We start from the raw sequence: 27,303 nt of genomic DNA on the forward strand, positions 1-27,303 counted from the left end.
AGGGATCTATGGAGGAGTATCACCAAGCCGCAAGCCCTTATCCCTTGCCGTACCGCTCCTCCATAGGCCGATCCGACGCCAGTTTATCCAGACCAAGCCGTAGACTCTATTGAGTTTTATACTACGGCGTTGGCCTTTTATAAATTTCATGACCTAGCTGAGGCTCGAACCAGCGACCGCAAATCGCAAATCCACTAAATTTGTCGATAGACTGAGCCCCAGCCAACTGGACCGTCAAGACCGACTATAGTTACATTTAATTATTAAAAATTATTTTTAAAATCGGTGCTTTTGCAAGCGACCGAATTTTGCAAATCGCCCGGCTCGCTTCAAATCCGCGCGCTCGGAGAATTTTTACGTAACTTGTATTAAATTTTGACCAAAAACAATTTAATAATATTACCATTATAATATACAGTCTATTTACCATTGTATTTGTTTTTCTTGATAAACTTTTATATGTGAAATCTCATTTCTGAGGAAATAATATTACAAAAATGAGACATATACATACATATATGAAATATATAACTATATTTTTAATTTTTTCATTGTTATATAAATATAATAATAATAACGGTATTTCTTATTATACAATATAAAACAGTTTTCTTCTTGTAGTGACTATCCGTTTTGGATGTTGGCGACCATCATGGCAATCTGTACTTGCAAACTAAATCGGTACTGCTGCTCTAAAAAGATTTGTAGTTTTTGTGTTGAACGACGTACGTAAATTTTCTAGCAAGGTAATCCTTCGCCTTCCTGGTTCTCAGTTTCCAAATGAGGTTTGCCAAATTGCCATGATGGTCGCCAACATTCAAAACGGATAGTCACTACAAGAAGAAAAAGTTTTATATTAAATAATAAGAAGTAACATTATTATTATTATATTTATATAACAATAAAAAAATTAAAAATATAGTTATATATTTCATATATATGTATCATTTTTGTATTATTTCTTCAGAAATGAGATTTCACATATAAAAGTTTATCAAGAAAAACAAATACAATGGTAAATACCCAACAAACATATAATAGCTGGTAAAGCTAAATACTGAGTACTGCAGCTGATTAGTAGTCGCATAAAAGTGACAAAGGCTGTTTAAGCTATTTTGCTGTTTAATATGTCGAACAAACACTGCTTCAGGTTATTTGTAAGCCCTTTTGCAGTCAATTGACTTAAGCTGAATATTAGACTGGAGAAGCGCTATTTAAGGCACTTTGTATTATAGTATTCAGCATTTCTTATTCAGCTGAATGCTAAGCTGAACTAGCGCTGCTGCAAAATTTTTGTCTACTTTTGATCAACAATGTAAAAAAAACTGAACAAGAGGCTGGGGAAGCGCTATTTAAGTCAGTTCATAATACATTATTCAACCTTCTCTATTCAGTTATATTCTGGGCTGAAATAGTGCTTGTCCAGAACTTTTGTAAGTACTTTTAATCAGCAACTTTATAAAAGCTGATATAAAGCTGAAAAGGAGCTTTAATTTAATTAAATCGTTCATATTCGTTGCAAAAGGTGTATACTTAAGTTCGATGAAAAATGGCTTCTGCAGCTGATGATTATTAAGTATTATACAATTGCTTATATTTGCTATATAATTTTAATTATTTAGATAAAAGATATACACTGTGCTTTACTTAATATTTAAAAAATATGGATAAAAAATCAATTCAAAATTTTAAAAAAATAAAAAAATCTGTCCATTATTACCGAAAATTAAAGGTAAACCGTTCAAATTATGAAGAGTTTTTAAAAAATCTATATGCACCAAGTAGTGTTTCTTCTCATTCAAAAGCTAACGACACAGCATCAGGATCAGGTAATTTTGTTTTAATTTTGTGAGTATATTTTAAATAAAAAATAATTTGTTACATAGGTTCTAAAGAACAGGAGTGTATTTCTAGCACATCAAGTGATCTTGACGATAATCTAATGGAAACCAGTGAAACATCAGATGATGGTAACCAGTTTATTGATGAAGACATTTTTAAAACAGAAGATACTGAAACGCAATTATTGCCTTGTTCAAATACCGAATTAGGAAATTGGGCAATCCGACATAATATTACACATGCAGCTCTAAAAGATCTCCTACAAATAATCAAGAGACAGTATTGATTCTAGTTTATTTATCGATGCTAGAACATTATTAAAAACGCCACAAAATACGAAAAAAAGTTTTAAAGTTATACAGGGTGGAGAATATTGGCATCAAGGTCTTGACGTTTGTCTAACGAACACTTTTAAAAACTTGTCAAAAGACATGTTAATACAGCTCAATGTAAATATAGATGGGTTGCCAATATATAAAAGTTCCAAACGTCAGTTTTGGCCAATTTTATGTAGCCTATATGAAATGCCTGATATACAATCTATGATTGTTGACATTTTCCATGGAAATAACAAGCCTCTAGATATAAATGAATTTTTGGAGCCTTTTGTTGAGGATGTTAAGCGGCTGCAATCAAATGGACTCTGTGTTAATGGGCATATGATTCACATAAAAATTAGATGCTTTATCTGCGATTCACCTGCACGGGCATTTATTAAAGGTATCTGTTTTTTTTTAATTATTGCTTAAATTGACTAGTTTATTTTACAGGTGTAGTCAATTTCAATGGGATTAATGGATGCCTTAAATGCACTACTGAAGGCGAATATTCTTATCTTTCTCGAACTGTTGTATTTCCTGATATAAAATGTCCTCTTAGAACTGATGCAAAATTCAGAAGTAAACATTATGGTAAGCACCATAAAGGGCAAGAGTCACCAATTTTGAAAATTTCCGAAGTTGACATGGTGCAGGATTTTATAGTAGCAGATGAACTACATCTTTTAGAGCTAGGTGTGATGAAGCGTTGTCTAACAGGATGGAAAGATGGTTCTATGGGTTTCTCAAGTAAGCTATGTGCTCGTGATATTGAGAGGATCTCCAAACATTTAATATCTGTGAAACTTCCATCTGAAATTCATCGTTCCACAAGAGGGTTAGATTGCCTGGCATATTGGAAAGGAGTAGAATGGCGCAATTTTCTTAATTATACTGGAATTGTTATTTTAAAAGATGTGTTGAACACTGACGTTTATAAACATTTTTTACTTCTTTTTGTTGCTGTTAGAATATGTTCTTCTGACATGTATGCTGAAAATCGTTCGGTTGCCCAATTAATGTTTGAAAAATATATAGATGATTTTAAGATTATTTATGGCGTACAATTTATTACAAGCAACATTCATAACTTAGAACATGTGGTTGATGATGTTAATAGATTTGGACAACTTTTTACAATATCTACGTACCCATTTGAGAATACATTATTTCAACTAAAAAAATTATTGCGCCAAGGAAATAACAGTTTGCAGCAAATTGTTAATAGAATTGGCGAAAGAAATTTAATATTGAGCAGTGATACAAAAAAGACAAGTTTACAGCCAGAAATTAAGAAAAGGAGGAATGTTATCAAGTGCTACATTTATTCTCATAATTTTTGTTTAAGTAATGTTTTCAAAAATTCATGGTTTTTAACAAATGACAATGACATTGTTCAAATGAATTATGCATCAGAAAAAGGTGGTAAAATATTCATACATGAAAAATCTGTTAAGAAAAAAGAAGATTTCTTTAGTTACCCCATTCGATCATCAAATTTACAAATATATATTTGCAACATTACAAATTTAAATAATATGAAACTTTATTTGCTAGAGAATGTTGTTTGTAAAATGGTTGTTATAAAATACAATGAAAGTAAAATTGTTTTTATTCCTCTTCTACACACTATTAAAAAATAAACAAAACTTGAATGTAAATTAAAAAGTTTTTTTTAATAAAAATGTTCTTTTAGTCCGTGTCTGTATCATTATTATCTTCCTCTTCAACCTCGTCATGTTCTATTATAGCATCTTCACCGTCAGCTTCATATTCTTCCATACCATATTCATCGTTATCTTCATCATATTCTTTTTCTTCATTAAATGATTGCTCATTTTCATTAAAAATTTCATTTTCGCCTGAAATAATAATTTTTATGTTATACATTTTTTTAATATAGGTACCTTTACCTTGTCTTTGAGCAACACCTTTTCTGTTTCCACTTAAACGTTGTTTTTTAACCATTGATTTTTTTCTTCTATGTATTGAAGATTGGCGGATGCCTCCAGTTAAACTACGCTTCTTTGCATTTATTGTAATTCCAATTATAAATTTTTTCAACAATGCCTTCTAAAAATCTTTATTGGAACTTTGGACTATTGTAAAAAACACTTCTAAAATATTTTTGCAATTTTTAATACATTTTTCAGTGTTGCTTCTACTTCCTCCCGTCCACGAACACTGCACCATAAATTTTTTCTCAAAAAAATAATCTACAATACTATATATAGCAGGTATCCAAACCATTACTAGTATCAGGAATATTACCAATAATTTTTTTAAAATAATTTCTCTAGAAAACAATATCAACATTAAATTTAAAAGATTAAATGAAAACTGAAATAATATAACTTACTACTTTCTTTTCATAATTTGGATCTTTGAGATTTTCCTCTAATTGACTTAACTCCTGTGAGGTTGAAACGGCATGAAATTCAAATTGAATATTGTCATCATCCTGATGATTGTTTTTAAAATTCTGCATTGCTGACAATAATTTGGCATCAAAATCTGATTTAATTGCCGCAACTGCCTTCATCAACATATCTTTTACGCTCTCTGTTATATCTCTCTAAAATTAAATTTTTGCTCAATGTCATTCAACTTGTTAATAATGTCGTTTTTACTTTCTTCTCCAATCAAAGGCTTATAATTAAGGGTGCAAAAAAAGTAATTAAAGTAATAATTTTAAATGTTTCCAATAAAAACTCACCTGTTCGATGACATTTAAAAACTGCGCATTTGCAATTGCTTCAGGAGAAATAATTGCCTCATCCGAAAAATTGGTTTCCAAAATTATATTTTCGCTTTCAACCACAGGCTCAGGAGTTTCTTCCGGTATGATTGGTTGAAACGAACAAAATTTTGACGATGATGATGCAAACAAAGTTTCAAAATTTTGTTGACTAGTGACCTTTTTTGTGTTTCTTACTTTATTTTTTTCTTTCATTTCTCCTAAAACCTCGGAATCATTTGAAGACGTTGCCGAACCTCCCGACATTTCTAAAAGTTCAGTTTCAGCTGCAATGCGATTTTTATAATAATTTCTTTTGATGCGACATATTATTTTATTCCACGTAATGTCTGGAGTAGAATTGACATCCTTTATCAGATTTTTCACGTTTTTTGGTGGCCAAAATAAAATTTTGTTTTTTATCCACTTGTGTGGAACAACAGTTAAGACCGACCTTCCAGCTTCTATCGTCTCAACGATTTTAAAATGGGGTTCTGTAATAAATTAAACTAATTAAAATTTCAAATATTAACTACAATATTACATACATAAGTAGAAAAAAAAAAGAAGTTTTAAATTTCATCCAATGCAAAGGCAACTCATATTACGTTCTTATAATAATAAAAGTATACTTTTTATTTACCCATTATTTTAATTAGAAGATTTGTAACTTATTAGTAGTTTGTTAATATCAGTCTCCTTATATAAATAAATATATCCCAGGTTTATTCTAATTATTTAAGACCAAAATATTTCATAATAAAATAAGTTTATTACTAAATGTAAAAAATAATTCACCTAACTTTTTTTAAATGTATAATATTGATAATTATTAATATCCATTTTTACAAACACTTTATATACTTAAAGAATAAATAATAAACAACGTACTTACCTGGATTACAATTATTCATTTTGACTTAAATCTTACGCAAAAATCACTATAAAAATAGGAAAAACAAATAAATTTTGATCTCCGTTTACAGACAAGACAGTATTTTCGCGGTAAATCCCAGGAGTGTTTTGTTCTGCTAATAATCAATCTCAATTCAGCTAAAATTTAGTGAATATGGCGTTGTTTACTTTTGTAGCAAGTATTCAGAAGTTATTCAACTAAAATTCCGATAATTATTTTCAGCTTTTGTTCGACAAATAAACAGCGCTTCTTCAAATTTATTTCAGCTGTTGTTCAGCTTCCAAAGCTTTTCACTTATACAATAAAATACACATTTTTGGTAAGTGCCAGATTCGCTCAGTGGAATAGGCAGTGATATATGGATCGAGAGGTAGCAGGTTCAAATCGCACAGAAGACACTATAAAATAAAAAAAGTAAGTATTACGATTTTAAATAAAATAATAAAATAAGTGTGAAATTGAAGTTAAAAGAAAGCTAATGTCGATAATAAATCGTAATAAATATATAAAAAAACATTTTTGTTTTATTTATAAAAAGCTGAAGAAGAGTTGAAAAATAGACTGTATAATATCTGCAAAAGCTACTTTTCAGCAAGGAAACAAATTATATAAAACGTGAAAATTGGTCAAAAGCAGCTGAACAAAGGCTGAAAGTAAATCTGTTTAGAAACTGAATAAGTATTTCTTCATTTTGCAGAAGTGGTACAGTAGCAATATGAATAGCCATATAAAAGTTGAAGAAGCGCTTATAAATGCTACTTTATTCAGCTTTAAGCTGATTATCTTCTCCTTTTTCGCCTGTTTAGAAACTGAACAGATGCATAAACAAACTAATCGACTACCTTTGTTCAACATGCAAGTTAGCTGATGAAACGTTAAATCAACTTAAAATGTTTGTTGGGTAGACTGTATATTATAATGGTAATATTATTAAATTGTTTTTGGTCAAAATTTAATACAAGTTACGGCCGCTCGCAAAAGCACCGATTTTAAAAATAATTTTTAATAATTAAATGTAACTATATTTTATAATAATTTTTATTTTAAGATAATGTAAGTCTTTCTTTAGTCAATGACTGTAAAATAATTTCTTAATTGATATAAATAAAGGCACTACGATTTAAGAAAAAAGAAACAATTATCTCGGCTTCAGTTGGTTGTAGAACATTTTTATTTTTTTTATAAATCTTCGTTTTGTCTTCAGCAACAATAATCTGTAAGTTAGAAACTTTGCAACGGAACGTTACTTAATGAAAATATTTTAATTAAAATCATTAATAATTTAATATTTATAAAATGCTACTTTTCCATCTTGCAACACCGCCAACACTGGACAGTAGTTCCACGAATACCCGCTGTCGCAAGTATCAAGAAGGACTGTCAAATTTTTAAAATTTTTACTGTTCGCTGAATGTTCGAAGAAATAACTTCCAAGTGGTCGATGGCTGTTTGAACAAAAAAAGGAATCGTCTTTGAGTTATTTTTTGAATACGGAATTATCTTAATTAAGTTGAAGGAGGAGAAAGTTTTGTTTTGGTTAGTTTTACGAAGAAAAGTATTAATTTGGTGAAAATTTGGGAGAATCGCTGTCGGGTGAGTTTTTATCATGAGTTCATTCATATAGGAAGCCATATTGACAAGCGGTAAATTTCTAATTTTCATAATTACTAATGTTCCTAAATTCTTTTCATTATTATATATTTCGACTAACTATTTATAGATACAACTTCTAATATCATTCCCAACTTTAAATAGACATATTTCTATATAAAATTCCATAAAGTTATTCAAGGTCAAGCATTACCAATGTTTTTGGTACAGAAAAAAAAACACTTCTTTTAATGGATCCTGACCAGTTTTTATTGGAGGTTTAACTTCCAACTTTTTTCTTTTTCCATAAGATTGAATGCCAAATTTACAAGGGGTTTGTATACTTTAGCCACTTGGAAGTATTTGGAAGCACTTGGAACCAATCAAAATGTCACCCCCAGAACATCAGGGGATGAATCAACAACTTAAGCAGCAGTCACGGGGTAGCCCAGGCGGGAATCATCTTTTAAGTTGGTTTTTGGGACTATCATCATTATTTTGGTTGGACATTTGGAAAGGACTTTAAGTTAGTTGGTGTTGGACAGTGATTTAAGTATTTCTTTTTTTATTATTATCAAGAACATTAATTTTTTTTTAAATAATTGGAACATTAAATATTTATTAAAAATATCATATTAAATAATTTTATATTACACTTCAGTTACATTTATATTTAAAATATTTTCCCAAACCAAAAACAAAAGAAACCATTTAATATTTTCAATTCTTTTAAATAATTAATACCTCCTCCTCAAGGCTTAAATTTTGTATTTTTTTTAATCAATTTATTTCTTTTGTTTATTTTCTCAACTGTAAGGTAATTGAGCTCAAATATCCGGAGGAAATTTGGTACTTTTTTATATAAATTATAACTAATTAACCTTGGCTTTCGTCCCCCTCAGGGTAGATTGACCATTTAACTTGCCTTTTATTATTGTAACCGTACGTGAAGTTAGAGTTCTATCTCGAGTAGCGTGTCGGTTCATTTTTGTATCATAAATTGGATTTGCCATTTCAAACCAATTTTTAGGGCTGGACTTTGTTCCTCTTTTGTTTAAACTACTCTGTAGACTGTAAATTGTATATACTTTATTAGTAAAATATTTTTTGGATTAATTTTAGGGTATACATTATTGGTACATATACTAATTTATTGTACATATAGATAAAAGTTAAATATACTATTGCTTGGGTCGTATAATATTTCTTTTGTTACCTAGTTGTTGTCATATTTTACTAGATTTACTAATTTTATTCTCATAGCAACTAACTAGTACGAGTGCAGCAGTATAGGATACCTGGTAGAGCAATAGTCTACGCTCTACTGGCGCCCACGATTTATTGTTATTCTCCTATATTTTCTAGCCTTTGTTCACCTTGATATTTTCCTTATAGCCATCATCTATATTCTGTAGATTTACTGTCTTTGACGGCGTGAAAATTGGCCGAAACCATCCTTGAGTATCAAGTGCTCATTCTCTTCTACACACAGCTAGCCTAACTATATTTTGTTTCATCCTTCTACTTCTGTTTTTGTCAATAGTTCACCATCTGATTCTTTTAATTCACATTCCCATACGAGTACTACTGCAAAGGTAGTATTTTGTTACGTCTGCTTCCCAACGTAGAAGCCCCTTCATTCTAATACACTTGCTTCCCCTTCTTTTTCCTACTTCTGTTGGAGTTTATATATTTCACCCAACTATTACTCCAACAGAAGTACCCTACATTTTTGTTACAACTTATAGGATGTACAGGGCCGCTTCAGCTCTAAATGTTTATAACGAAATTTGCCCCCTCTATTTTCAAACCCAACATTTAGCTCGGCTTCAGTTGGTCGTAGAAATTTTTTATTTTTTTATAAATCTTCGTTTCATCATCAGTAACAATAATCTGTAAGTTAAAAACTCATAGGATGTACAGGGCCGCTTCAGCTCTTAATGTTTATAAAGAAATTTGCCCCCTTATTTTCAAACCTAAAAATTAGAGGTTTAAAAATGTTTTACGCATTTATTTACATCAGAATATGAAAACATAACTCTTTAGAAGGAGATTGGATGTTACAACAACTCTCTACGACTTTTTTTCAAAAAGTCATAGCCTTCGACATTTGACCTCTTGGGATAAACAATTTATAATATCTAAGCAACAAATTCGTTAATCCGGCCTTACAATTTTTTTTCTATTTGGAATTGAAATATCTTAATTTTAAAGCTTTAAAAAATAAAAAATAATTGTTTGTACAATAAATAACGCAATTGTAAAAAACGGCAATTTTGGACCTTTCGCAGGCTGTATTGCAATAACCAATAAACGAAATTAAACTTACCATAGCTCAAATTGTAGGTTTTTTAATTTACTACAACTTTCTATTTAAAAGTTTTTCTCTAAAATCAATATCCTAAGCTGCAAAATTAAAAATCTTTAAAAATTGCAAATTTAACAAATGAAAATCGCAATAATAAAAAAAGCTCACAATATTTTTGGTCACATTTTAGTAGTAGTTATTCCCGGCATCGTCCTTTACAACACCTGATATGTTTCAAAAATTCCTGAATTATATCATGAAATCGACCTATTTTTCACCCACAGCCTGGAGTATTATTCAGTAGAACATATCTCTATCTCCAATTACGGATACCAACATAATTTTCATTTATAACTCTTTTATTATTAATTTTACGAACAAAAGTTATTCTTCATAAATAGATCTGCATGGTCTAAAATCTAAGATGATCATATATCAAATTTTATCAATATTATTCGACGTATGTCAAAAAATATGAATTTCACTCGAGAGTAAAGTACCTTTATAGTTCATAATATTTAAATTAGGATATAATTGCATATTAAAACATAGCGATTAATACTAAACAACTTTTCATCATAGAAATTTTCCCTATTATGCATTTAAATACGTAAATAAACAAAGTTTTCGTTATGGTAATGCTCGCATTTTCAGCTTGTTATTTATTATGTCACAATAGCCATTTGTGTTGCCTCTTGAGATTTATTCTTATTTTTTAATATCTCTGCTATGTTTCACTGTTTTACTGGTCTGCTTTTTCTATTTTTCCCTATTGGTTTAGCTGTCCACGAACTTCACTTTGAAGCGTTTTACATGTCTGCTCTAATGGGATCAAGGAAAGATTATCTACTAAGATACTGGGGGGTCGAAATGGGGCTAGTAGAAGGAACAGACACATGAAGCTTCATGCATACGACAGCTCATTTTTTGTGCGGTGGCGGGTCGTAGATTCGTTGGGAGGGGTAGGAGGGTTTAAAGAAGACTAACTACATAACCAAATAAGCAAAGGATACTTACACAGACTTGAGGACTTTCCTACTATGTAAACAAATTGGGACGCCGTTTGAAAAATCCTCAAATTCTCATATCGAGTACTTACTGGAAACCAAATGGGGGGACATTCATCGTAGATTCCTCGTTGGGGTTAAACTGGGCTATCTATTATCATCATATGGCTTCTATGCCATATCATTTTCTTCCATTCTAAAACTTAATTTGCTTGTATTAGTTATCTGGTTAATAATTTTTTTAAAGAAAGAGGTTACAGAAATAAAAATGTGAACATTTTATAATGTTTATTTAAACCTTACTCCGAGAATAAACATATTCTCAAAAAAGAAATGAATAATAAAAACAAATACATGATTTTACAATTCTTAACCTTATTTTTAGCAGTGTACCAAAACAAAAATTTGACATGGCTGTCAAAAGTCACTGCCATTTTTTATTTACTTTACAAGTAGTGTAGGAATCAGAGGTTGAACCTTGCAAAATGGACACAAGTCCGGTTTTATTTTTTTTCTGGCATATCAAGGGGTGCTTATAATAAGACTAACTTTTTCTGAAAAAATTTCGCCCCGGAACCCCCCTTTTCACCCCTTTAAAGGGGGTAATTTATGGTTTTTGCAGAACGTAGCCCTTCCTGTACCTTTTACAAAAAATTTCTTTTATAGAAATATGAAGAGGACTATATTTTCTACGATTTATTTCCGACAGCATCTCTCTATCATCCACCGTTTAGCAAGGGTGGCGCCCCAAAGTTGACAAGTTTTTAAAAAAGATGTTTTTAGAAAAATATATTTTTCGCTAACTGTAACGGAAATTAAAAAGAAATGCTACGGAGGTTATTCACAAATATATGATTGATTTTTTCGTATAGGTTTCACTTAAGGGTAATTGCCCTTTTTTTAATTACAGGGTGTTACATTTTAAAAAACCCCTTTTTATACCATCTGAACCGTTTATGCTAGAGTAAAAAGACTTTCAGCGATTACCCATGTACTGGTGTTATTTACAAATTTGTATAATGCACCCCCATTTTTTCCCCGGAACCACCCAAAAAAGAAGAAGAATTAATAAATAAAGTGATTTTCTTGGAATCCTTCACACACAATGCCCTTCATTAATATGCTTCATATATCATTTTGTGCAAGTTATTATTACCCATGCATGGACACTAAACGCGATTTCCTAGTGCAACCCTTGTAGCCAAAAACAATAAATAAAATGGGGGGTTAAAATTTTTTTTTTGTTTTTTGCTTTTTGATCCATATGGGCATATGCTTCATCAATAGTGCTTTTCAAAAATATATATGGTTATTGCAACATCCCTGCGCAAACCACCCCTATCCTTGAAAATATACCGCAGAAACTACCCCTATACCTTATCCAGCATGTTTTTACGATTTTCTCATTACCTATTCATTTTTTTTAAACATAACTTATACAAGGTTAAAGACCACTATTTACTCTAAAAATTAGGTCCTATTCATTTTTTTCGTTTAAGCAACCGTTACGGCACAGTGGCGCCGTAAACCTCATATATGCTTTGACGGGCTCCAGTTTTTGTTTATTTTTTCGTCATCTGTTTGTTTTATTGATAAAGTACTTATGTAAAATAAAACAACACAGTGTAACCTACAAATCATGACCTATGCACATTTTACATTCTTTGCTCCCCAAAGCTACAGTGGTGGCCCAAAATAAATTTTTTCATATTTTCGCCACCTACACGCATTTTATTGCGTTAATGCTACCTTAATAGCACAATATTCACCCCTAAGTGGTCGCTAAGCAGTGGCGGATCCAGGGAGGGGTGATGGGGGCGATCACCCCCACCCCTCTCAAACCAAGTGATATTATATTTGAAGATTATAAAAATATTCATTTTTTTTATAGAAATACTTATATAATATTAATATTATTTTTATAAGAATGACTTTTTATGCTTTAGCGACAGTAGCGGATCCAGCTTCGTTAAGAGGGGGTGCCAATTGGTTAAATTTCTATAAAAATAAATGAATATTTTTATAATCTTTGAATATAATATGACTTGGTTTGAGAGGGGGGGGGAGGTGTTCACCCTCATCACCCCTCCCTGGATCCGCCACTGCGTAGCGACCACCTGAGGGTAAATATTGTGCTGTTAAGGTAGCATTAATGCAAAAAAATGCATGTAGGTGGCGAAAATATGCAAAAATTTATTTTGGGCCACCACTGTGGCTTTGGGGAGCAAAGAATGTAAAATGTGCATAAGTCATAATTTGTAGGTTACACTGTGTTGTTTTATTTTGCATAAGTACTTTATCAATAAAACGAACAGATGACGAAAAAAAAAACAAAAACTGGAGCCCGCCAAAGCATATATGAGGTTTACGGCGCCACTGTGCCGTAACCGTTGCTTATACGAAAAAATGTATAGGACATAATTTTTAGAGTAAATAGTGGTCTTTAACCTTGTATAAGTTTTGTTTAAAAATAATACATAGGTAATGAGAAAATCGTAAAAACATGCTCGCCAAGGGATAGGGGTAGTTTCTGCAGTACATTTTCAAGGATAGGGGTGGTTTTCGCAGAGATGTTGCAATAACCATATATATTTTTGAAAAGCACTATTGATGAAGCATTTGCCCATATGGATCAAAAAGCAAAAAACAAAAAAAATTTTCAACCCCCCATTTTATTTATTTATTTTTTGCTTAAGGGGTTGCACTAGGAAATTGCTTTTGGTGTCCATGCATGTGTAATAATAACGTCCACAAAATGATGTATGAAGCATATTAATAAAGGGCATTGTGTGTGAAGGATTCCAAGAAAATCAATTTATTTATTAATTCTTTTTTTTTTGGGGTGGTTCCGGGGAAAAAATGGGGGTGCATTATACAAATTTGTAAATAGCACCAGTACATGGGTAATCGCTGAAAGTCTTTTTACTCTAGCATAAACGGTTCAGATGGTATAAAAAGAGGTTTTTTAAAATGTAACACCCTGTAATTAAAAAAAGGGCAATTATCCTTAAGTAAAACCTATACAAAAAAATCAGTCAATTATTTGTGAATAATTGCCGCAGGATTTCTTCTTAATTTCCGTTACAGTTAGGGAAAAATATATATTTTTTAAAAACATCTTTTTTAAAAACTTGTCAACTTTAGGGCGCCACCCCCGCTAAACGGTGGATGATAGAGAGATGGTGTTGGAAATAAATCGTAGAAAATATAGTCCTCTTCATATTTCTATAAAAGAAATTTTTTGTAAAAGTTACAGGAAGGGCTACGTTCCGCAAAAACCACAAATTACCCCCTTTAAAGGGGTGAAAAGGGAGGTTGCGGGGCGAAATTTTTTCAGAAAAAGTTAGTCTTATAATAAGCACCCCTTGATATACCAGAAAAAAAATTAAACCGGACTTGTGTCCATTTTGCAAGGTTCAACCTTTGTTTCCTACACTAAATAAAATTTTCCATGTTGAAAACAAATTATTTAAATATGTAAAACCTTTACCAAATTAATCCACTTGGAATTTAATTAAAATAAACATTATTCATACCTTAAAACAAAAATCCATGTCACACTTTCAAACACTTATCCAAAATTTTCCATTCTAAGAGGGGCTGGGAGGGAAGACATTCAATTTTGAACCAAACAGGACACAGGATAAAATTGATACCAAATCAAATATAATCGGGGTACTTCAATACAGGAATGTTACCATAACATCATAAAAACAGGAAACCACGCACTTTCTCTTTTTACCGCCGGCAAACCAAACTGCATAACAATAATAGTGTTTCACAAGAATATATCCATGTAAAATGTTGTGAAACTATTGTAATAATATTCCTTGACAAGTTATAAATCCATCAGTTCTTCTACCATAATAAGAAAACCATTTTAAAAGCCGGCAAAGTGCGTTTCTTTGTGAGTCTGTTGAGTTCTAACAAAAAAAGATATGTTCTACTCGAACATACTTTCAGAACTGCCTTGCATCGTCACGTCTCTCTCGCGTCCAACGGATGCATTTCTTCTCGATCTTTCGACCAAAACTATTGACCAATCGTCAACTACAACTCAAGGATCTTTCAAAATTCAGACCAATAATATCATAGGGTTTTTAGCGCTCAAAACTTAAGGGAAATATACTGGGACTTTTTGAGGATTCATTCTAGAATAATAAATGTTTATACAAGTAAACAGGAAATTTCCTATGATTTTACTATGTTGTGAAACAAACGGTATTACGCATAAGCAGGGACGGTTTAGAAATTTTAAATATATTTAAACTCACAAAATAAAATAGAAAAATAAATATTTTTCTTGGGATAGGATATAAAATTAATGGATATTTTTTATAAAACATTGTAGTAGAAATCCATCTGCTACAATAGCCTCCTCGGAAGAGAGGAAACTGGATTACCTATTCAGTTTTCGATAACTACAAAAATCCAACATTGACATTTTGGGTGTGACAGGACAACAATACCAAAATATTTAAATAATGGCTAGTGGGGATTAAACAAAAACAAAAACATCGTTGTTAGGGAGTGGGCTAGCGTGCCATCAATCGCCAGACTCTTTAAAGTCGAGTAGACTTAAATGTTTAAAGACTCTAAATGAACTGTAGGTGACGAGAGTTTCTGTGTCTTGGGGAAGAAAATAATCTTGTGCCCTGTGTGGACCTCGCTGACATCCACAGCAGTAACACAAGTGATATATATTATATATATCATATAATATATACCATATAGAAGGGCAGACACAGCCTCATCACCTCGTTGCCTAACCGGGACTGGTTTTCAAAAACTAAAAAATCATTTGAGCTCTTGGCTCAGCAGATAGGCATCTGCTTAAACTCTACTAAACACATAGCGAGTTTCACGGGACAATTCGGCAACGGTTCAACAAAAGGAGGATTTAGACAATCCAGTCTAAATACCTCGTTGAGATAAAATGTCACAAATAACTTATCTCAACAACTCATTCAAACAAAACCAACAGGGGGGGATGTGTGTGACAACATAAAAGACCAAAAAAAACTAGTATACTGGATTCAAACGGGATATCAAACCATTTAATCAAGACAAAAAAAAAATGAACGTAACACATGACATAGGGCTACACACTACATCGTTACGTTTTCAATCAACAGTCCTACCTAGGACATAAAAGCCTTTCATGAAAGTTCACAAGACAACTTTCACATTTTCAAATCACAACTTTCTTTATTTTACTTTTCAAAACATAAGTAGACCTTACTTTTCCAAAACATGAGTAGATCTTACTTTTCCAAAACATGAGTAGATCTTACTTTTCCAAAACATAAGTAGACCATATTTTTCCAAAACATAAGTAGACTTCACTCTTCCAAACTGGGGTTAGACTACTTTTTCAAAACTGGGATGAAAGCAACAAACGAGGGAAAGACCAAAGGGACATTGGAAAGAATGACAGTTCCGACGAACGACCACTTCCATTTATCCACCGAAAGCAAGCTTCACCTGTACTCAACGCGGCCAGATCCTAAGCTCACCAGTCTTGTCACAGCTTCTGCTCTTAGCCTACTTTCAATGAACAAACACAAGAGAGGTCAACGAACTATTCGCCAAAAAAAATCAAACTCCATCACGGACAGGGGCTTACAGACATTACGGGATAACAGACTCTAAAATTTCCAGACAAAACAGGGATAGACAAACAAAAAGAAAACTACAGACTCAAAGACTTCTAGTCATACGCCATATACATGGGCTTACAAACACAAATAATATTGAAACTTGGTTCTTAGTCATACTCCATATACATGGGCTTACAAACACAAACAAATATTGAAACTTGGTTCTTATATGAGCTTACACAAATAAAACCGTTCTTGCTCCGACTACTAATGGGAGTGTTCCCAGACAACTGAATAACACTTCCTCATCACGAGTATTACACTTGTGATATGCCAGATACAAGAAAACATACATCATTTTTATGAACAAGTGGAGGGGCCTCGCCACGGTTTCCCTCTTCACTTTTTCATGGGGTTACTTTTTCTTCACTTCTCAAACCTTTTTTAACTAATCATTGGTATCCTTTTCGACACCTACAAAGATAGATTAATCAAAAAAAAACAAGGATAACACGGATAAGTGGAGGGGCCTCGCCACAGTTTCCCTCTTCACTTTTTATCAATCAAAACAGTTATTTCAAAACAGTGTCGACAGAGAACGCTATCTTCAAATCTAACAGTGACAGCTTTTCTCCTGGCTGCTTGAAAAAACAAGGGGTCTACTTCTTCATTAATAAGTGGAGGGGCCTCGCCACGGTTTCCCTCTTCACTTCTTCATGGAGTTACTTCTTCAAGGGTGACTTCTCCAACTAACCTGTGGCATAACATACCCAATAGAGATAGGCTTCGCTGGAAAATCACGGGACATACACACACAGACCATTCCGAATTAGCTCATACACGGACCATACCAACTATTATCACACATCTACTCAAACGACCAAATCAATAATCACAAAAAACGTTTATTCTGTAAAAAAACTGTTGATCTATAAGAATACATGCAAAAAAATACAACATATTGTTATACTCTATAAGTGGATTCAATATTAAAAACATTTTCCAAAACGTAACTTTTACCAAAATTCTCAAAAAAATTTAAACGTTACTTTTATCAAAATTTTCAAAAAAAATGTTTACTTTACATTTTACTCATCTGTTTGTCTATATAATTCATCAATATTTTCCAAAAAATTTAACCAATGCTTTCATCATGGGTACAATATCAATACAATATAGTAAGTACGCTACAATATTTAACATACTATTTTGTTGTACGATACATACAATACAATACCAGTATACTACGGTTTACATAATATGGGGTTTACAATGTAAATACACTATGATGTATGAAATGGTACATACTTATACAATCAACAGTATGACCAAATCAACACCACAATACAAAGTGTATATACTTACACCTCTTTGGAAAAATTATTAACATTCGTAAACAAAATTTACAAAAATGGGCTCTTTTGTGGGAACTAAAAGACTGAAACAGTTTCGGGGGCACTAAAAGACTTGAAACAGTTTCTAGGGACAAGACAAGAGGAATCTGGGCAAAACTATTTGGGAAGACTAGTGTGATAGTTACTCGGGGTCAAACTTCAGGGTGAACGTTACAAGTATTACAAGTGTAACACCAAGTGGGGATGGCTAAAGACATTGGGGACTAGTAGATAGGCTAACTACTAGTGTAAATGGTATACAAGCTAAACTTGTAACAGTGGGTATCCAAAACAGAAAAAGAGTCGAGCTTCCATGTTGTCAGAAACACTTGTAGCACACACTGAGATCGGGCTGCCCAAGGGGACGGGCACTGCCTTAACAGTTGTAGTACAAATGGGACCGAAAGGAGGCCCAAGGGACTTGGCCCACACTGGTGGATCAGTTGGAGCATGCAAATAGGACCAGAAGAGGCTAAAAAGAAACATGCCCCACGTTGTCGGGGCCAGTTGAAGCATTCAACTGGACAAGACAACAACTGGATACTGAAGGAGGCAGAAAAATGAATCGGCCTCACACGTTGGGCGCAAGTTGAAGCGTTTTACATGTCTGCTCTAATGGGATCAAGGAAAGACTATCTACTAAGATACTGGGGGGTCGAAATGGGGCTAGTAGAAGGAACAGACACATGAAGCTTCATGCATACGACAGCTCATTTTTTGTGCGGTGGCGGGTAGGAGGGTTTAAAGAAGACTAACTACATAACCAAATAAGCAAAGGATACTTACACAGACTTGAGGACTTTCCTACTATTTAAACAAATTGGGACGCCGTTTGAAAAATCCTCAAATTCTCGTATCGAGTACTTACTGGAAACCAAATGGGGGGACATTCATTGTAGATTCCTCGTTGGGGTTAAACTGGCCTATCTATTATCATCATATGGCTTCTATGCCATATCATTTTCTTCCATTCTAAAACTTAATTTGCTTGTATTAGTTATCTGGTTAATATTTTTTTTAAAGAAAGAGGTTACAGAAATAAAAATGTGAACATTTTATAATGTTTATTTAAACCTTACTCCGAGAATAAACATATTCTCAAAAAAGAAATGAATAATAAAAACAAATACATGATTTTACAATTCTTAACCTTATTTTTAGCAGTGTACCAAAACAAAAATTTGACATGGCTGTCAAAAGTCACTGCCATTTTTTATTTACTTTACAATAAAATTTTCCATGTTGAAAACAAATTATTTAAATATGTAAAACCTTTACCAAATTAATCCACTTGGAATTTAATTAAAATAAACATTATTCATACCTTAAAACAAAAATCCATGTCACACGTTCAAACACTTATCCAAAATTTTCCATTCTAAGCGGGGCTGGGAGGGAAGACACTCAATTTTGAACCAAACAGGACACAGGATAAAATTGATACCAAATCAAATATAATCGGGGTACTTCAATACAGGAATGTTACCATAACATCATAAAAACAGGAAACCAGGAAACCACGCACTTTCTCTTTTTACCGCCGGCAAACCAAACTGCATACCAATAATAGTGTTTCACAAGAATATATCCATGTAAAATGTTGTGAAACTCTTGTAATAATATTCCTTGACAAGTTATAAATCCATCAGTTCTTCTACCATAATAAGAAAACCATTTTAAAAGCCGGCAAAGTGCGTTTCTTTGTGAGTCTGTTGAGTTCTAACAAAAAAAGATATGTTCTACTCGAACATACTTTCAGAACTGCCTTGCATCGTCACGTCTCTCTCGCGTCCAACGGATGCATTTCTTCTCGATCTTTCGACCAAAACTGTTGACCAATCGTCAACTACAACTCAAGGATCTTTCAAAATTCAGACCAATAATATCATAGGGTTTTTAGCGCTCAAAACTTAAGGGAAATATACTGGGACTTTTTGAGGATTCATTCTAGAATAATAAATGTTTATACAAGTAAACAGGAAATTTCCTATGATTTTACTATGTTGTGAAACAAACGGTATTACGCATAAGCAGGGACGGTTTAGAAATTTTAAAGATATTTAAACTCACAAAATAAAATAGAAAAATAAATATTTTTCTTGGGATAGGATATAAAATTAATGGATATTTTTTATAAAACATTGTAGTAGAAATCCATCTGCTACAACTTGCCTGTGATATTCCATCTGTGTAATATGATTGAACCATGCTAATTTTTTCTTCTTTATGGTGTCAAGCAATGGTTTCATTATAAGTGTGTGTCTTATATTTTTATTTCTGAGTGTGTTGGTCCTTCTTGCCCTTATCTTATAGACAGTTGTAATAATTTGTTAGTTTATCATACAGGGTGAGTCATGAGGAACTGTACATACTCCTACCTCGTATAGAGGCTCCTATAGGAAATAACAAACGAGCATTAAAAAGTGTCTGCTCCCATTGTTTAATAATATACAGGGCGAGTTTCGCATTTTGACAGAAATTTGTATTCGTCATAATTTTTGAACGGTCAGATCGATGTGTCTCTTATTTTGGACAATCGTTACACTATTACCACCTAATCAACTAATTTATTCAAACTAGAAAAAAATCAGGTCCGGCTTTAAAAAAATTAGTTCGTTTGGGTCTTAGAAAAAATTTCACCCTGTATACGCTTTTTGAAAACTCAAACATGAATTTTACAAATTATACAAATAGGCAATTAAAATGGCATATTTATTTTTTTCCGCACACGATTACTTAATTTTTTATAAAAAAATCAAATTTCACTATGAATTAAAAGTTTGGTAAAGTGAACCATAGATTTAAAAAAATTAACTTTTATTACAAAAATTAAATTTTTTTGCACAAATAAGTAATTTATGTTAACATCCAATCAACTGATTTATTCAAACTAGAGAAAAGTCAGGTCCGGATTTAAAAAAATAGTTCGTTTTGGTCTTAGAAAAAATTTCACCCTGTATACGCTTTTTGAAAACTCTAATATGAATTTTACAAATAAGACAAATAGGCAATTAAAATGGTATATTTATTTTTTTCCCCACACGATTACTTAATTTTTTATTAAAAAATCAAATTTATCAAAATCAGAATTTTAACCTAAAAATGAAAAAAAAATGCACTCACGGTTTAACTCGCTACAACTCTGTTCCATTTTATTTTTTTTTTTCTAAAATTATTATAGCACATACCTCTTACCGTTGTGAAGACTATGAACATTGTTGTAGACTTTCAGTCTTCTTCTTGTAAAATTTGCAAACTTGTAAATCGCAAAAATTAGGTGGAAAAATTTAAAATTTATCAATTTGATCACGTCTATGTTAAACTATAGAGTCCAAAAGAAGTGTTATGGGGAGTTTTAGATCTAGACGTGTTATAAAAAAAAATGGTAAAACTTTTAATTTTAAGAAAAACGTTGTTTTTTTAAAATAATTTTTTGTAAAAAAAGTTAATTTTTTTAAATCTATGCATAACTTTGCCAAACTTTTTATGCATAGTCAAATTTGATTTTTTAATAAAAAATTAAGTAATCGTGTGGGGAAAAAATAAATATGCCATTTTATTTGCCTATTTGTTTTATTTGTAAAATTCATATTACAGTTTTCAAAAAACGTATACAAGGTGAAATTTTTTCTAAGACACAAACGAACAACTTTTTTAAATCCGGGCGTGATTTTTTTCTAGTTTGAATAAATCAGTTGATTGTGCAGTAACATAAATTAAATATTTGTTCGAAAAAAAATCATTTTTGTAATAAAAGTTATTTTTTGTAAATCTATGGTTCACTTCACCAAACTTTTAGTTATTCATAGTCAAATTTGATTTTTTTATAAAAAACTAAGTAATCGTGTGGGGAAAAAATTAATATGCAATTTTAATTGCATACTTTAATTGCATATTTTTTGTAAAAAAGTTAATTTTTTTAAATCTATGCAATAACTTTGCCAAACTTTTTATGCATAGTCAAATTTGATTTTTTAATAAAAAATTAAGTAATCGTGTGGGGAAAAAATAAATATGCCATTTTAATTGCCTATTTGTTTTATTTGTAAAATTCATATTACAGTTTTCAAAAAACGTATACAAGGTGAAATTTTTTCTAAGACACAAACGAACAACTTTTTTAAATCCGGGCCTGATTTTTTTCTAGTTTGAATAAATCAGTTGATTGTGCGGTAACATAAATTAAATATTTGTTCGAAAAAAAATCATTTTTGTAATAAAAGTTATTTTTTGTAAATCTATGGTTCACTTTACCAAACTTTTAGTTATTCATAGTCAAATTTGATTTTTTTATAAAAAAAACTAAGTAATCGTGTGGGGAAAAAATTAATATGCAATTTTAATTGCATACTTGTGTAATTTGTAAAATTCATATTAGAGTTTTCAAAAAGCGTATACAGGGTGAAATTTTTTTTAAGACCAAAACGAACTTATTTTTTAAATCCAGGCCTGATTTTTTTCTCGTTTGAACAAATCAGTTGATTGGGTGGTAACATAAATTAAATATTTGTTCAAAAAAAATTAATTTTTGGTAATAAAAGTTAATTTTGTTAAATCTATGGTTCACTTTACCAAACCTTTAATTCATAATCAAATTTGATTTTTTTATAAAAAATTAAGCAATTGTGTGCGGAAAAAAATAAATATGCCATTTTAATTGCCTATTTGTCTAATTTGTAAAATTCATATTAGAGCTTTCAAAAAGCGTATACAGGGTGAAATTTTTTTCTAAGACCCAAACGAACTTATTTTTTTAATGCTGGACCTGATTTTTTTCTAGTTTGAATAAATCAGTTGATTAGGTGGCAATAGTGTAACGATTGACCAAAATAAGAGACATATCGATCTGACCGTTCAAAAATTATGACGAATACAAATTTCTGTCAAAATGCGAAACTCGCCCTGTATATTATAAAACAATGGGAGCAGACACTTTTTAATGGTCATTTGTTATTCCCCATAGGGGCCTCTATACAAAGTAGGAGTATGTACAGTTCCTCATGACTCACCCTGTATAACTATTGTAATTAATACTTTATGGCAATGTATTGCTATAGTTTTCATCTGTTACACTGCTCGTCTGATTTTTATATCTTTAGATGTTATGTGCTCTATTTCAATTGTTGCTATTTGGGGTCAATATAGTTGTGAGATAATTCGCAGGTCTCTAAACGCAGTCAAATGTTAATCAATAAAACATTCATCCACATCGACATTCATGTCTGCATCGCTGTGTTAATTTACGTCAAAAAGAGCTTCTCATGTTCCCAATGCGTTTCCCAATTGATTATCACTCATCTGGAACTCATACTTGTAAATTCGTTCATGGATGATACCGAGAACAGTTTTAAGGACAGAAACGTCAAGCTCAATATTTGCTAATCATCGCATTGTAAGGAACTGGGTTTTTTGGTAATGATGGTTGATTTTGGCTAGTCTGATGGTATTTTACCTGTGTCATATCTTATTGACTAGTGGCGTTATCAAGCCAAGACAATTAATTTAGGCAACAACTTTCGTTGTCTACAATTAATTTAAGTATTCAGACATTGATATTGTCTGGAACGATAAAATTATAGGTTATTATCTGTCTTTTGCATGCATATAGATAGTTGTGATAATTTGTTAGCATCATATAACTAACTATTGTCATTAATACTTTATGGAAACGCGTTACTGTTTTATACTTATCTAAATAAATGATTTTATTTTAAGTACAGTTTTATAAAAATTTGTCTAAATACATTATTTTATTTTAAGTAGTGTATAAATTCATTACTAAAAACAAAATTGAAGTAAATAAATTGATTTTATCTACTCTATGTCATATTATGTATAAGTTTTTAGTTTGTGAAATGCGTGAAGGGTTTAAAGTGTGCGTGAAGTAACAATGTATTTTAAATGGGATTTACTTTTTCGCACTGTTTTTGACACACTTTCATATAATCAAATATCCTTAACTTTCTCGTTGTCATGGTGATGACATAATGAGCAATAAATTACAACAAAAATTTTGACAGTTTTGTGGTTTGAAAGAAATTATAATTTTTAAATGTCAAAGTTCTAAAAATTTAAGAATAGAAGTGAATTCCAGTGACGAAGAGTTACAGTTTTTTTATTTGTTTATCGAAGAGTAGATAAAATATTGTATGAAACTGTGCGTGAAGTACTTTTTGCGAACTTACGCGATGTATAGCACTCGCTCGTGCTCTAAACATCGCGTGCGTTCACAAAAAGCATCCTTCACGAACTGTTTCATAAACAACTATTTTCATGCATTCAATGTAGTATTTATATATTAGATAAGTTATAGTAGTATTTTATAGATAGTTGCGATAATTTGTTAGTTTGTCATATAACTATTTTCATTAATACTTTATGGAAATGTATTACTGTCTGTGTATATAGTTGTCTAAATAAACGATTTTATTTTAAGCAGTTTCTAAATTTATTCCTGACAACTAAATTGAAACAAACAAATTTATTTTTTAGCATTTATTTTTTATCTGTCGGCTAACATTTTAACATATTAAACTAAGATTTATTTATACTATACAGTGATGACCGCACTAATAACCGCCAAAATAACGCAAAATATGGAAAACATATTAAGCTGTGAGATAAAAAGAGATGAACCTAGTGGAGGTGTTAAATTTAGCGATAGTAACTTATAGATTGACATTATATTGATTGTTTCCCACCTTTAGACGTATCGGACGAATTAGAGAAATGCCACTGTCACAGTGACAGTTTTAGTTAACATACTCGTCTGATACGTCTAAAGGTGGGAAACAATTAATATAATGTCAAGTTATATGTTACTATCGCTACATTTAACAACTCTACTTGTTTTGTTTCTTTTTATCTCATAATTTAATATGTTTTTCATGTTTTGTTATGAAAAGGCATATGAAGATATAATTAGTTTAATTAAAAAGAACTTACCTTTTTTTCTATTCTGCCTACTTAATGTTATACTGAATAAAAAATATTTTGATAAAAATAATAAACTTAAAGATAAAACCCATAACTAAATTAAAATTCATGGTGACGTTTCAATTATTACTTTAATCATCGTCAGAATAATAAGTTTCTTGAGCGGATGCTTTAAAATAATTTTAAAGGAACAAACAATAATTAATGAAAACGTAAAAAAATGACATTGACAATCATTGGGTTAAGTCAATAATTTCAAACACGCCATGTCTTGTTGCGTGTTTAAGGGTGGCTTCAAAATAAATATGGATAATGCCTCCTTGATGCTGAGTTCCGTTGGAAAACTTGCATGACCAATGATTGAGAAGTCCTTACGACTAATAGGGTGGTCAGAATCAGTCATATGTTGGAATACCGCTGAATTTGAAACTGTTCTTGATCGTCTTCCTAAGTGAGGAGTGACACCTAAGTGTTCGCAACATCTGACATTAAAGTGACGTCGAGTCTTCCCGACGTACGTAGCTGCACAGCTACTACATTTGAATTGGTATATAATGTTAGATGTGAGATCACTAGGAATCATGTCTTTCACATGGAAACGAGATCCTATCCTTTCCAAAGTCGTGAAAGCAAATCTTAATTCTATAAAGGGAAATGCTTTTTTAATTGTTCTACGGATGTTGCGTCGGATTTGTAAACTGTGGTAACCAGTATATGGAAGTTTGATGTAAATCTTTTCTTTGATTTCTTCTACTTTGCTGTTTGGTTGGAATTTGTTATTGAAAAAACGTCTGATGTATCTTTCTAAGAAGTTCCACGAAAAACCATTTTTTACTTAAGATCACCTTTATGTTTTCTAACTCTTCATGTAGGAATTGTCAGGTTGAACAGATAGTGAAAGCGCGGTGAACAAGTATATTGATTAAACTTGTTTTGTATTTGTTGGGAATAAAGCTGTCTGCGTTTATATACAGGCCGGTGAAGGTTGGTTTTCTGTATATTGAAGTGAAAAAACCTGAAGGTGATCTGAAGATGTTAATTCCTAAGAAGGGCAGATTTCCATTGACTTCAATTTCACTAGTAAATTTCATATTGTGGTGTTTCTTGTTGAGATAATCTAAAAAATGTTGAATGTGATCGGTATGTTTAAAGATGAGAAAAATATCATCCACGTATCGTCTATAAAGAAGTGGCTTAAAATCAATTGGACAGTCAGCTAACCATGTTTTCTCATGGTGACATAGAAAAGTGTTCGCGAAAACTGGTCCTAAAGGAGAGCCCATTGCAACGCCATCTATTTGTCTATACATTTTTCCGTCAAAACTGAATAGACATTTTTTTTTTGGCAGCTAATGTCAGTAGATCTTTAAATTTTGACTGCTTCATTCCTAAAAAGCTTGAATTGGAACTTGGAAAAAGTGAATTTATTATTATGTTAATGGTTTCATCTAAGGGAACGTTTGTAAACAGACTTTCAACGTCGAAACTGACCATAATTCCATCTTTGTGTCTGTCTTGGCTGGTAATTCCTTCGCAAATGAAAATGTATCTTTTACTCTGAATTCGTTTTCAGTCAGTATTTGAAGGTGTGGGACAAGATATTTAGCTAACAGATAGTTTGGAGTATTGATGGAGCTGAGAATCGGTCTTAGAGGGCCACCAGTTTTGTGCACTTTTGGGACTCCGTATAAACGTCCAAGTTGTGAACCAGTGGGAGCAGTTTCTTTGAATATCTTGGAAGAACAATTTTTAAGTTTTTTCCGGAAATTGGCTTCAAATGATAACATTAATTTAAATAGGTTATTAAATGGTATGTTAATAAATTTTGTGTTATCCGATAGAATGTTGTTTAATTTTTCTACGTAATTTAAGCGATCTAAAATTACTATTCCGTTGCCTTTATCAGGCCGGATAATGATAATGTTTTTATTTTTTTTTTGTAAATTACGTAAGGCAATAAATTCTTCTTTAGTGAGGTTTGACTGTGGGGGCTTAAAATAGTTTAAAGAATTCATTGCTATATCTTTAAGGCGGGCTGTTATTAAAATTATTCCTTTAAAATTATTTTAAAGCATCCGCTCAAGAAACTTATTATTCTGACGATGATTAAAGTAATAATTGAAACGTCACAATGAATTTTAATTTAGTTATGGGTTTTATCTTTAAGTTTATTATTTTTATCAAGTTTAATGGTGTATTTTATTAATATTATTATAGACTATAGTAGTTTAATATATTATTTGATTTGAATGCATATCTTTGAAACTTGTGAATAGAATTCTGATATTTTTGTTCGTCGACTAGATTACAAATTATTATAATCGAAGGTGTGTTTATGAATTAAGATTTAAATAAACAATGTAAATATATTACTGGATGTGACACTACATCAGCTTTTTATTTTCAAGGGAAAAGTAAATTTTTGAAATCTCTTCCATTAGACGAACTACAAAACTGTCTATGACTGCAATGTAGATCAAAATATTTTAACTAATAACTCCATTAAATTGTAGAAAACATATACAGCACCGTAACAGACAAAAAGCAGATCAAAAAAATGGAAACAGAGAAAATAAAATTGCATGATTTGAGATATGTTCAGTTCGCTAGGTATTCAATAAAATCACAATACAAATTAGAAAATTTACCCCCGACT

General features: G+C 31.4%; 1 protein-coding gene across 1 annotated transcript; it reads left to right on the plus strand.

Moving 5' to 3' along the window:
* Window positions 1-2,366: 2,366 nt before the first annotated feature.
* LOC126891308 (uncharacterized) lies at window positions 2,367-3,090 on the plus strand. The gene is made up of 3 exons (XM_050660486.1): window positions 2,367-2,562; window positions 2,613-2,997; window positions 3,075-3,090. Exons 1-3 carry the CDS (start codon window positions 2,367-2,369, stop codon window positions 3,088-3,090), a joined length of 597 nt encoding a protein of 198 aa, XP_050516443.1.
* The last annotated feature ends 24,213 nt before the right edge of the window (window positions 3,091-27,303 follow it).

This window comes from Diabrotica virgifera, chromosome 9 (genome assembly GCF_917563875.1).
Source record: "Diabrotica virgifera virgifera chromosome 9, PGI_DIABVI_V3a".
Taxonomy (NCBI): domain Eukaryota; kingdom Metazoa; phylum Arthropoda; class Insecta; order Coleoptera; family Chrysomelidae; genus Diabrotica; species Diabrotica virgifera.

Coding starts and splice junctions, on each gene's coding strand:
- LOC126891308 (XM_050660486.1), top strand. CDS start 2,367: ATGCCTGATATACAATCTATGATTGTTGACATTTTCCATGGAAATAAC. Junction 2,563..2,612: donor TGCACGGGCATTTATTAAAG/GTATCTGTTTTT, acceptor TTTATTTTACAG/GTGTAGTCAATTTCAATGGG.